The sequence below is a fragment of the Plasmodium sp. gorilla clade G2 genome (assembly GCF_900097015.1).
Source record: "Plasmodium sp. gorilla clade G2 genome assembly, chromosome: 14".
NCBI lineage: Eukaryota > Apicomplexa > Aconoidasida > Haemosporida > Plasmodiidae > Plasmodium > Plasmodium adleri (nom. inval.).
This window is the reverse complement of record NC_041706.1, coordinates 1,526,485-1,537,024: the sequence shown is the minus strand read 5'-3', so window position 1 is coordinate 1,537,024 and position 10,540 is coordinate 1,526,485. Positions and strand designations below refer to the sequence as shown.

Here is a 10,540-nt window from a genome sequence, read left to right as displayed (position 1 = left end):
CGTTTAGAACTACAATAAGTTTATGATCTTGTATATCATTTTTATTAACAGTTATCCAAAATTGTTTATCAACTGTAGTATTATCATCAACATTTAAACACTGTACCTGAAATTTATCATTTGATATATTATCTTTGTCTGACAAGGGTTGTAATATAATTTGTATTTCTATTGTTTCTCTTACACTTATTAAACCAAATGATGGTCTTACTAAATAATTATTAGGAGCAGTCGTTTTTATTTTAAAAGCTACTTTTTTATCACTTACATTTTCTAATTTAACAACTTGAGTTACTGCTTGAAAATGAACAAGAGGAAATTCTATATTTTTTTCAGGTGTTACTCTTAAAAGTTTCATTTTTATAATTTTTTATATATATAAATATATATATATTGTATTTTTCTATATAAATAATTATCCTTTTGATATATAATATTTATATTTGTATATTTTACTTTATTCGTAATTCTTATTATATGTTTATATATAACTTATATTTAACTCACTATTCTCCTTAATTATTTTATTTATTCCCTTTTTTTTTTTTTTTTTTTTTTTTCTTATTTTAAAAAAGGCTTAGGAAACTTTTTTCTTCTTTTTTTGTTTTTTTAAAATAATTCAGCGTTGATCAATGATATTGAAAAAAAAAAAAAAATATATATATATATAATATATAATATATAAGATAAAATAATATATATCTCATAAAAATACTATCTTTTTATTAAAAAAGCATTAAACACATTATTTATATATTATATACATATAAAAAATATATATATTTATTTCTTATTTATATTTATTTATATAAAATAAAGTAAGAATTATATAAATTAACTAAATAATAAAAGTTTATGATATATATTATTATTATTATTATATATATTATATATATAAGAAAAATATATAAATATAAAATATTATTAATATTATATATATTATTATTTTTATTTTTTTTTTTTTTTTCCCTTTTTTTTTTCTTTTTTTCCTTCAAAAAAAACAATTTTAATAAAACAAAAAATATTTTAAATATAATAAAAAAAAAAAAAAAAAAATTAAAAGGATTATAAAAGAAGAAAATATATATAAAAATATATATATTATAAGTGAAATAAATATTAAAAAAAAAAAAAAAAAAGAAAAAAAAATTAATATATATAATTATTATACATATGTATTATATATAAATATATATACATATAATAATATTTATTTTATATATATATATATATGAGTAAAAATTATTTCACTACTAATTTTCTTAAAAATTAAGGAAAAGTATATATATAATATATTAATATTAAAAAGTACCAATGTATAAAATTAAATATGTATGTATATTATTTATATATATAAATATATCCATATATTATAATATATATATATATAAATATATATATATATATATTCATATATACTTATATACATACAATTAATATATTTTTTTTATACAAAAATGGAAATTGGTTTATGAATTAAATAATAATATATATATATATTATATAATATGTATATATATTTTATATATATGTATTTTTATATATACATTATATTTTTTTTTATTCTTATTTTATTATATATAATATGATGATATACATATTTTTATACAAAATTTTAAATGAAACTAATAATATTATATGTTATACATAATAAAAATATATAAATGTATATATAAAAAAATATACTTACAAAATATACATATATATATATATATTTATTTATAAGTATATAATTTGATAAAAAAATTGCATAGTTGTAAAATAAAATTTAACCCACTTCTATTTCATTATAATATTTATATATATATTAATATTAATATTTTTATTATAATATAAAAATGTATTCTTTTTCTATTATGTGCTTTTTGATTTTTCTTTCTTTTTTTTTTTTTTTTTTTTCTCGTTCGAGTTTTAAAGGGTGTATTCAAGAATGTGAAATAATATAAATTATATAAGAACCAAAGTTTTTATTAATTTCCAGAATTATATAAGATACAATAGTATAATTTCTTAAAAAATAATGTTTCATATATTACTTTAAATATTTTATATTAATAAAAAAAAAAAAAAAAATGTCCTTATGTTATTTTTTGGTTCATCAAAAATAGAAAAATATGCATTACCTTTCTTTTTTCCTTTTATATATATAAAAATTAAACATTGATTTCATTATTTATTTTTTCGATTTATATAATGAATAATCTTTAACTTTCTTTTACTGTTCATTTATATATTGATTAAATAAGGAAAAATTAAATAAATTAAAAGTAAAAATATAAATATAAATATAAATAAATAAGACTGAATATATCTTTTATATATTAGGTTATTTCCTCAGATGTTACAACACATGTTATTCTTAAAAATGATATTCTATATATATTTAAATACCTTTATAAATATTTTAATATATATAAATATATGAGACAAATAATAAGAAATACAAAAAATTATATCCTTAAACTAATATATAATAAACCTGTATTAAGAAATTATATAAATATATTAAAGAAATAATTATAAAAATTAATCAATGTATACCTTAGAAAAAATAAAAAATAAAAAATAAAATGTGTATATATATACATATATTTTTATTATATTATCATTACGTATACATATAGATTAGAACAATTTATAATTTAAAAAAAAAAAAATAAAAATAATAATATTATTTTATATAACCTTTCTTTTCATAAAACGCACATTTAATGATTTTACAAATTTATTCCTATACATTTTTTATTTATTATTTTTTTTATATAATTAAATCTTTTCTTCATTTCAAGAATTATTTTATAAAAAACAAAAAAAAATTTACCATAATAAAAGGTAAATGTTTAGAGTGTGTATATGTTCAAAAAAAAAAATAAAAATAAAAAGAATAATATTTATTTTAAATATACACATAAATACTCTTTCCATATTGTAAAAAAGAAATTTAGAAAGGGATATATTTTTATTATTGTAAAGGTATTATTTTTAAAAATAATTTATTAATAAGAAAAAATAAAAAAGAACAATAAGATTAAAGATGTAAATAAGAATAAAGTAAAAACACAGTATATAAGGGGTTCCAAAAAAGAAAAAAAAAAAAAAAGAGAGAAATTAGTTATATTTTTTTTATTTTTTTTTTGTTTTTCCGAGAGTTCAATTAAATATATATATATAATATATATAGTACTAATATCTCAAAACAAATAAAAAAATATATATATTATATATATATGTTTTATATTGACTGAATATAATACACATTAGAGCTCTTTTTAAAGGAAAGAAAAAGAGGAAAATTTCTTTATTTTGAGAGCACATTATATCAAAATATTTATATAAATTACATATATATATTTATATGATTCGATCTAATAGTGTGTAATAATTAACCAATATTCAATTTATATATATATATATATATATATATATATATATATTTGTATTTTATAAAAAATTATGAATTCATCTAATTCCTCAAAACATAATGTTCAGAATACAACATACGAGGCGGCTAGCAGTAAATTGTTACATTAAAAAGAAAAAATTAATAAAATAATAATATATGAATATAGAAAAATATGATTATATTAAATATATATTTGTAATTGTATATATATATATATATATATATATATATATATATTTTTTTAATTTTTAGATCTGCTGTTCAATTAGGATATTACGATGATCCATTCTTGAAACATTTTGTAAAAAAGATAGAGACAAGAAGTCCTTTAATAAATAGAGGTACATAAAAGATAACAATTATTATATTATATTTGTTTTTATAAATATCTAAGTAATTTGCATCTAAAATATATATATGTATGTATATTTTTTTTTTTTTTTTTTTTTTTTTCATAAAAGGTTATTATGCCAGGGTAGCTGCTCTAAGACTGTATATTGAACTTTTTTTTAAATCCATAGATAATGTATGTATAAAAAGAATTAATAAAAATATTAATTTATTAAATAAATTATAATTATAATAATATACATGTTAAATATTATATGTATTATTTATATTTTATAGAAACAAAACATTCAAGTTGTTAACATCGGTTCTGGTTTGGATACTACCTTTTTTTGGATAAATGTATATAAAAATATATATATATATATATATATAAATAAATAACACTTTGCTCTTTTGTAAAAATATCATATTAATATGAAGTATACATTTATATATTTTTGTTGTTCTTATATTTTTTCCTTGTAGCAAAAATATCATGACGTGAAATACTATGAAATCGATTTTTACGAGTTATTAAAAGAGAAGACTTATATAATTAAAAAATATGCAGAAATGAAAAATTTTTTAAAATATGAAAAAGAAAATGAAGAAAAAGATGAAGATCTTATTAATTGTGTGAATTATAAAATGGTTCCTCTTGATTTAAATGATTCATCATCCTTTGAAAAAATATTATTATCATATAATTTTGATTTTAATAAACCTACCATATTTATATGTGAATGTGTTCTTATATATTTAGAAACAGAAAGTAGTGATAATTTAATAAAAAAGTTGAGTGAACTTATGAAAAATACATCATGTATAATTGTATATGAGCAGGTAACACATGATGATAAATATTTATCTTTTACGTATAATTTTTTTTTTATATTATATGTAAATAAGGTTCACATATATATATATATTTATTTTTATTTATTTATTATATTTTTTTTTTTTTTTTTTTTTTTTTTTTTTTGTTAGGTGAACCCTAATACAGCTTTCGGAAAAGTGATGATAGACAATTTTAGTCATAGAGGTATAAATTTGAAGAGCATTTATAAATATTACAATTTACAATCACAATTAGAAAGATATAAATCTTTAGGTTGGGTTAATGTATATATAAATGATATGAATGAAATATATGATTACCATATAAATATTGAAGAAAAAAAGAAAATAGAACGTATCGAAATGTTTGATGAATTCGAAGAATGGAGATTATTACAAAATCATTACTTTATATTGGTAGCTTTTAATTGTTATAATAATATAAACTTAGAAGACTTAAAACAATTTTTGACATGTCAAAAAAAGGAAAAATAATATACAATTTTATAAATATTATAGATATTATATGTAAATATTTTAATGTTTCTGTATAATACTATGAAAATATATATAATGCATATATATTTTTCATTCTTCATTTTTTTATATTTTGTTTTCACTCATTTTTAATTTGTATGTATTATTTAATACATATTTAATTTTATGTTTTGTTAAAAGTGGAAATTCAATTTATATTATACTTCTAACTACAAAAAAAAAAAAAAAAAAAAATTGGTATATTTTATTAATATAACATTTTTGTTATAACATTGAGTACACATAAAAAAAAAATATATATATATAAAAATATTTTATATGTAAAAATATATATATATATATATATATATATATAAATAAAAAAAAAAAAAAATCACACTTTAATTATTTTCCATATATGAAAAAAAAAAAATAAAAGAAAAGAATTTCCGTCCATAATGCAGTTTGCATATATAGTGTAAATGAAGAAAAAAAAAAAAAAAAAAAAAAAAAAAAAAAAAAAAAAAAAATGTATATATGTATATATAACATAATAATTTCAAATATGATAAATAATATATAATTATATTTCATTAATATGACAATTATGGGAAAAAATGATGTGTAAACTTGAAAGGTAAAATATATATATAAAGAAAAAAGAAATAATACAAAAAAAAAAAAAATATATATAAATTATATATTATGTTATATTAAATTTTTTTTATTCTTTCCTTTATACAGCTATTATCCATAATTTATATTAAAAAAAAAAAATTATAACACATAAAATATACATATATATATATATATATATATATTTATTTATATATCCAAAGATGCTCATATTTCAGAACGCACAACATTATTTCAATTTTTTTCGCAACTTTAATGGTTGCTATACGGATAATAAATTATTGAAATTTTTTTTCAAAAAGAGTTATAACAATTGGTTTAATGATCCAAGTCAATATAATTATTATTTTATATCTTACTATGCTGTAGCACTTTCAATGTGTATTATGTTACGTAATTTATTATTTAATCCTGATGTACATTTTAGAAGACAAGATAAAAGAAGAAATATAATTGACAGATATCAACATCATGCATATTCACTTCCATATTTTAATCACTGGTTAAGAAATTTTAGTCAATCATTTAAAAGTTCTCTTATTGATAATGAACCAGATTATCAAGATATAGACCCTTGGTCTTTCCGACCTAATCGAAATCAATTTTATGGAAGATTCCCATTCTTTTTTGAAATACCAAAGTATCATATTGATAACCCATCATTTGATAAAAACTCACATAAGTATATGCAAAATTATTATGAACAAATTGGATATGTACAAAAACCAGAAACCATGCAAGTTTAATGAGAAAAAAATAGAAAAAATATTCAATTTATTATAATCAATAATTCGATATAATAATATTCATATTTTTGTTTATGTGTTTATTTAATGCTTATAGCTTTACACAAGCTAAATAATACATAGCCAAACAATAAATGTATATAAATATTAATATATATATATTAATATATATATGTATATTTATTTATATGTGTGTATTCATATTAATTAATTATAAAAAAAAACATTTATATATTTATAATATTAAATATAATTTTTTTCTTTATTTTACATTATACTATTTTATGTTTTATATTTTTCAGAATTAAAAATAAACAAATATTTAAAAATAAAGGAATAATATATATATATTAATGTGTTAAAATATAATTATGCTCTTTTGTCATATAACATGAACACTAAATATGGGTTATTAATCCATTATTTTTATGTTATATAATAATGTTGAAAAAAATGAGTTGCTTTTTTGAAAAAAAAAAAAAAAAAAAAAAAAAAAAAAAATAAAGAAAATAAAGAAAAGGCACATATACTTAACATTATATATAAACAAATATATATATTAGTCAAATGTTAGACTTTTTATGACCTCACATTTTTATTAAACATAAAAATGACAAAAAAAAGATAAAGAGAGTAACATATATATAAATAAATATATATATATATATATATATATTACATATTATATTTATTTACGAATAAGTATATATTTTTTTCTTGACTTTATTATTATAAGTCTGTGTATTATAATTACATATATAATTATTTTCTGGAACAGAATATTGAGAAGTAGGTTGATACATTTGATTTTGTGTATTATTATTCATATACATGTTAGAATTCATATTAACCTTCATATTTTGTTGCACGTTATTATTAATATGTGGAATGATATTATTTAAATGATTGTGCACAACACTATTATCAATATTTTGATTGATGATATTGATAGATGAGTTTTTTCTAGTAATATTATTTTCTGAGTTATTAATAATATCATTAATGATAGTATCATTCATAATAATATGATCATTAATATTATTAATATTAATAATATTATCATTCATCATAGTATCATTCATAATATTCTCATTCATAATATTCTCATTCATAATATTTTCATTCCTCATATTATCATTCATAATAATATTATTCATAACGATATTATTCATATTATTCATATTGTGCATATTATTCATATTATTCATATTTATATCATTCATATTTGGATCATTCATTAAGGAGGACATTTGTTGGTTCATTGATGTAGCCATAAGATTATTTTGTTGCATACTCAGCTGGTAATTATTTTGCATAGAATTATTCATATGATCATTTAACACATTATTATTATTATTATTATGTTTATTGTTTAATGTCTTATTTTTATTTGATTGATTGTTGAGAACATAATGTGTATTGCTCATACGCTTATTATTATTACTCATTCGATTATTAATGGATATACGACTATTATTATTATTATTATTATTATTGTTGTTGTTGTTGTTGTTGCTGTTGCTGGTTCCATTTTTATTTTTATTATTACTTTTATTGTTTTTAGCTTTTGTGTCATTACCAGAAGGCATGCTATTATTACCCATGACATTATTATGCGTAGTAGCTGTAGTTGTTGTAGTAGTACTAGTTGTAGTTGCAGTGTTATTATTTTTAAGAAAGAAATTATTTAAAGCATCTTTATTTAATTCAACATTAGATTTAACAGATAAGGAATTTCTATTCATAAGTTCTGGATTTAAATTTCCTTGCACATTATTAGAGTTATTACTATAATCATTAATAATTATATTATTTTGTTTTATCATATTATTATTATTATGTATATTCCTATTATAATTATTATTTTTGATATCATTTGATACAACTGGTGATATATTTTTTCTGGCATCATTTGTAATCATATTATTCTTTAGATCAAATGATGAACATGAAGAAACATTTCTTGAACTACTATCATTATAATTATTATTAGATGCAGTATTTCCAATTATAGTAGTATTATTCATTGTTTTATTTGTACCATTATAATAATTATAGACATATCCCTTTTGTGATTGTATATCATTCATATTTTTTTCATCATTCTTTATATAAGAATAGCCATACATCATACCATTAACATCATACATAATATTCATATCTTGCATTGAGCAATAATTTCCATTAAAATTATTATTTTTTATATCCTCTGTATTTATACCGTTAAATGAATTGGCTCCATTCTGTGCAGCTACACTATTAAAATTATTATTATTATTATTATTATTATTATTATGTGATGAGTAACTATTTTTGTTTTGATTTATTTTTGAATTCTGACCTATATATGAATTGACAAAATCATTACTGTGAAAACTATTTGTGGTAATATCTTTCATATCATTATTTATATTATTATTTAATTCTGTTAATGCATTATTTGAAAAATCTTTTTTGTATGATCTTTTTCTATTACTTACATTATTATTATTATTATTATTCTTATTACTATTATTATAATTTATGGGATTAACTAAGTTGTTTGTAAAATTTTCATTAGTACTTAAACTATTATTATAATTATTATTATTATTGTTCTTGTTATTGTTACTATTATTATTACTACAAGTACTACTATTATTATTATTACTACTATTATTATTACTACAACTGCTATTATAATTACTACTATTATTATAATTACTACTATTATTATAATTACTACTATTATTATAATTACTGCTATTATTATAATTACTACTATTATTATAATTACTACTATTATTATAATTACTACTATTATTATAATTACTATTATTATTATTATTACTACTACTATTATTACTACTACTATTATTATTATTGTTGTTGTTATTGCCTTGTGTAGAGTTCATACCTCTATTGGAGTATATACTCATATGACGATTTGAAAAATTATTTGTTGGATACATATTATTTGATATAACACCATTTGGTGACATATAATTATTATTTGATATATTAAAATCTTTATTATTAAAATATTTATTTTGGTTCATATATATATTATTTTGTAAATTTAAAGATGAATTATTAAAATCGTCTATATTATTATTATTGTTATTTGATCTGTATAATAAATTTAAATCATTAGTACTATTATTTAATGTATTCATCATTTGAGAATTCATATTATTATTATTATTACCATTTAGGTTTTCCATATTATTTAAACCATTCATTGAATTTATACCATTTATTATATTCATACTATTTTTATTATCATTACAATTTGAATATAAATTGTAATATTGTTGCATCATATCATAATTCATATTCGCCTGACTTTTTCGAGTATTCATTTTCATATGAAGATTAATAAATTTCATACGATCTTCTAAAGGTATAAGATCAATTAAAAAATCAAACGTATCTTTCTTACAAGCAGCAGATACTACATCTTGTCTTTGTAATGTTCGACGTTTCCCTTCTTCTGTATATTTCCAAGCATTACTTGTTAATTCCATAATAAATAATTCACATGCTTTAGCTAATAATACAGGTGTGTCTGCAGAAACCATTTGATTACTTTTTATTTCATCATCTTCTTTCATTATTTTTTTTATTCTTGATATAGGCAAATTGTGTATCTTCATATCCTCTGGGCTCATGTTACATATTTCGAACAGTTGCTCTTTCCAAAAATTTTTCGCATCATCATTTTCATTATTCTTTAAATTCATGACGTCACATATAAATATAAAGTTAAAAGGAAATATAATAACACAACATAAATATATCGAAAAAAAAAAAAAAAATAAAATCAAAAATGTAATGAAAAATATAATGAAAAATAAAATCAAAAATAAAATCAAATAAATGGCAAGTCAATAATAATATATATAATATTTAACAATAAATATTAAACTTCTTATATATATATATATATGTGAATTAAGAAAAACATATATTTTTTTTTTATTACACACAAGGGATTATTATTTATCTTATGTCTTCCATATATATGATTCATATATGTATATGTTTTATGTATATATAATATGATTCATACATATATATGTTCTTATTTTTAATTATTGATATATATATAAATATATATATATATTACACC

At 16.9% G+C, this 10,540-nt stretch overlaps 4 protein-coding genes across 4 annotated transcripts in view; 2 read left to right on the top strand and 2 right to left on the bottom strand.

Moving 5' to 3' along the window:
* The window catches only part of PADL01_1439800 (vesicle-associated membrane protein, putative), a gene marked incomplete at both ends in the record, with an annotated part of 965 nt that extends 607 nt beyond the window's left edge, over window positions 1-358 (bottom strand). Inside the window, one exon of the mRNA XM_028684677.1 lies at window positions 1-358. This exon is cut by the window's left edge and continues 141 nt beyond it. Within this exon, the coding sequence (XP_028540731.1) occupies window positions 1-358 (358 nt within the window).
* A 3,095-nt stretch (window positions 359-3,453) lies between these two features.
* PADL01_1439700 (leucine carboxyl methyltransferase, putative) lies at window positions 3,454-5,065 on the top strand (the record flags this gene model as incomplete). The annotated part of the gene is made up of 6 exons (XM_028684676.1): window positions 3,454-3,521; window positions 3,656-3,744; window positions 3,865-3,929; window positions 4,031-4,093; window positions 4,220-4,576; window positions 4,721-5,065. The coding sequence occupies 6 exons, from the start codon at window positions 3,454-3,456 to the stop codon at window positions 5,063-5,065; spliced, it is 987 nt and encodes a 328-aa protein (XP_028540730.1).
* Window positions 5,066-5,886: 821 nt separating this feature from the next.
* PADL01_1439600 (conserved Plasmodium protein, unknown function) lies at window positions 5,887-6,429 on the top strand (the record flags this gene model as incomplete). Its single annotated transcript, XM_028684675.1, has 1 exon — window positions 5,887-6,429. One exon carries the CDS (start codon window positions 5,887-5,889, stop codon window positions 6,427-6,429), a length of 543 nt encoding a protein of 180 aa, XP_028540729.1.
* Window positions 6,430-7,121: 692 nt separating this feature from the next.
* Window positions 7,122-10,151, bottom strand: PADL01_1439500 (CCAAT-binding transcription factor, putative; the record flags this gene model as incomplete). Its single annotated transcript, XM_028684674.1, has 1 exon — window positions 7,122-10,151. One exon carries the CDS (start codon window positions 10,149-10,151, stop codon window positions 7,122-7,124), a length of 3,030 nt encoding a protein of 1,009 aa, XP_028540728.1.
* Between the last annotated feature and the right edge of the window lie 389 nt (window positions 10,152-10,540).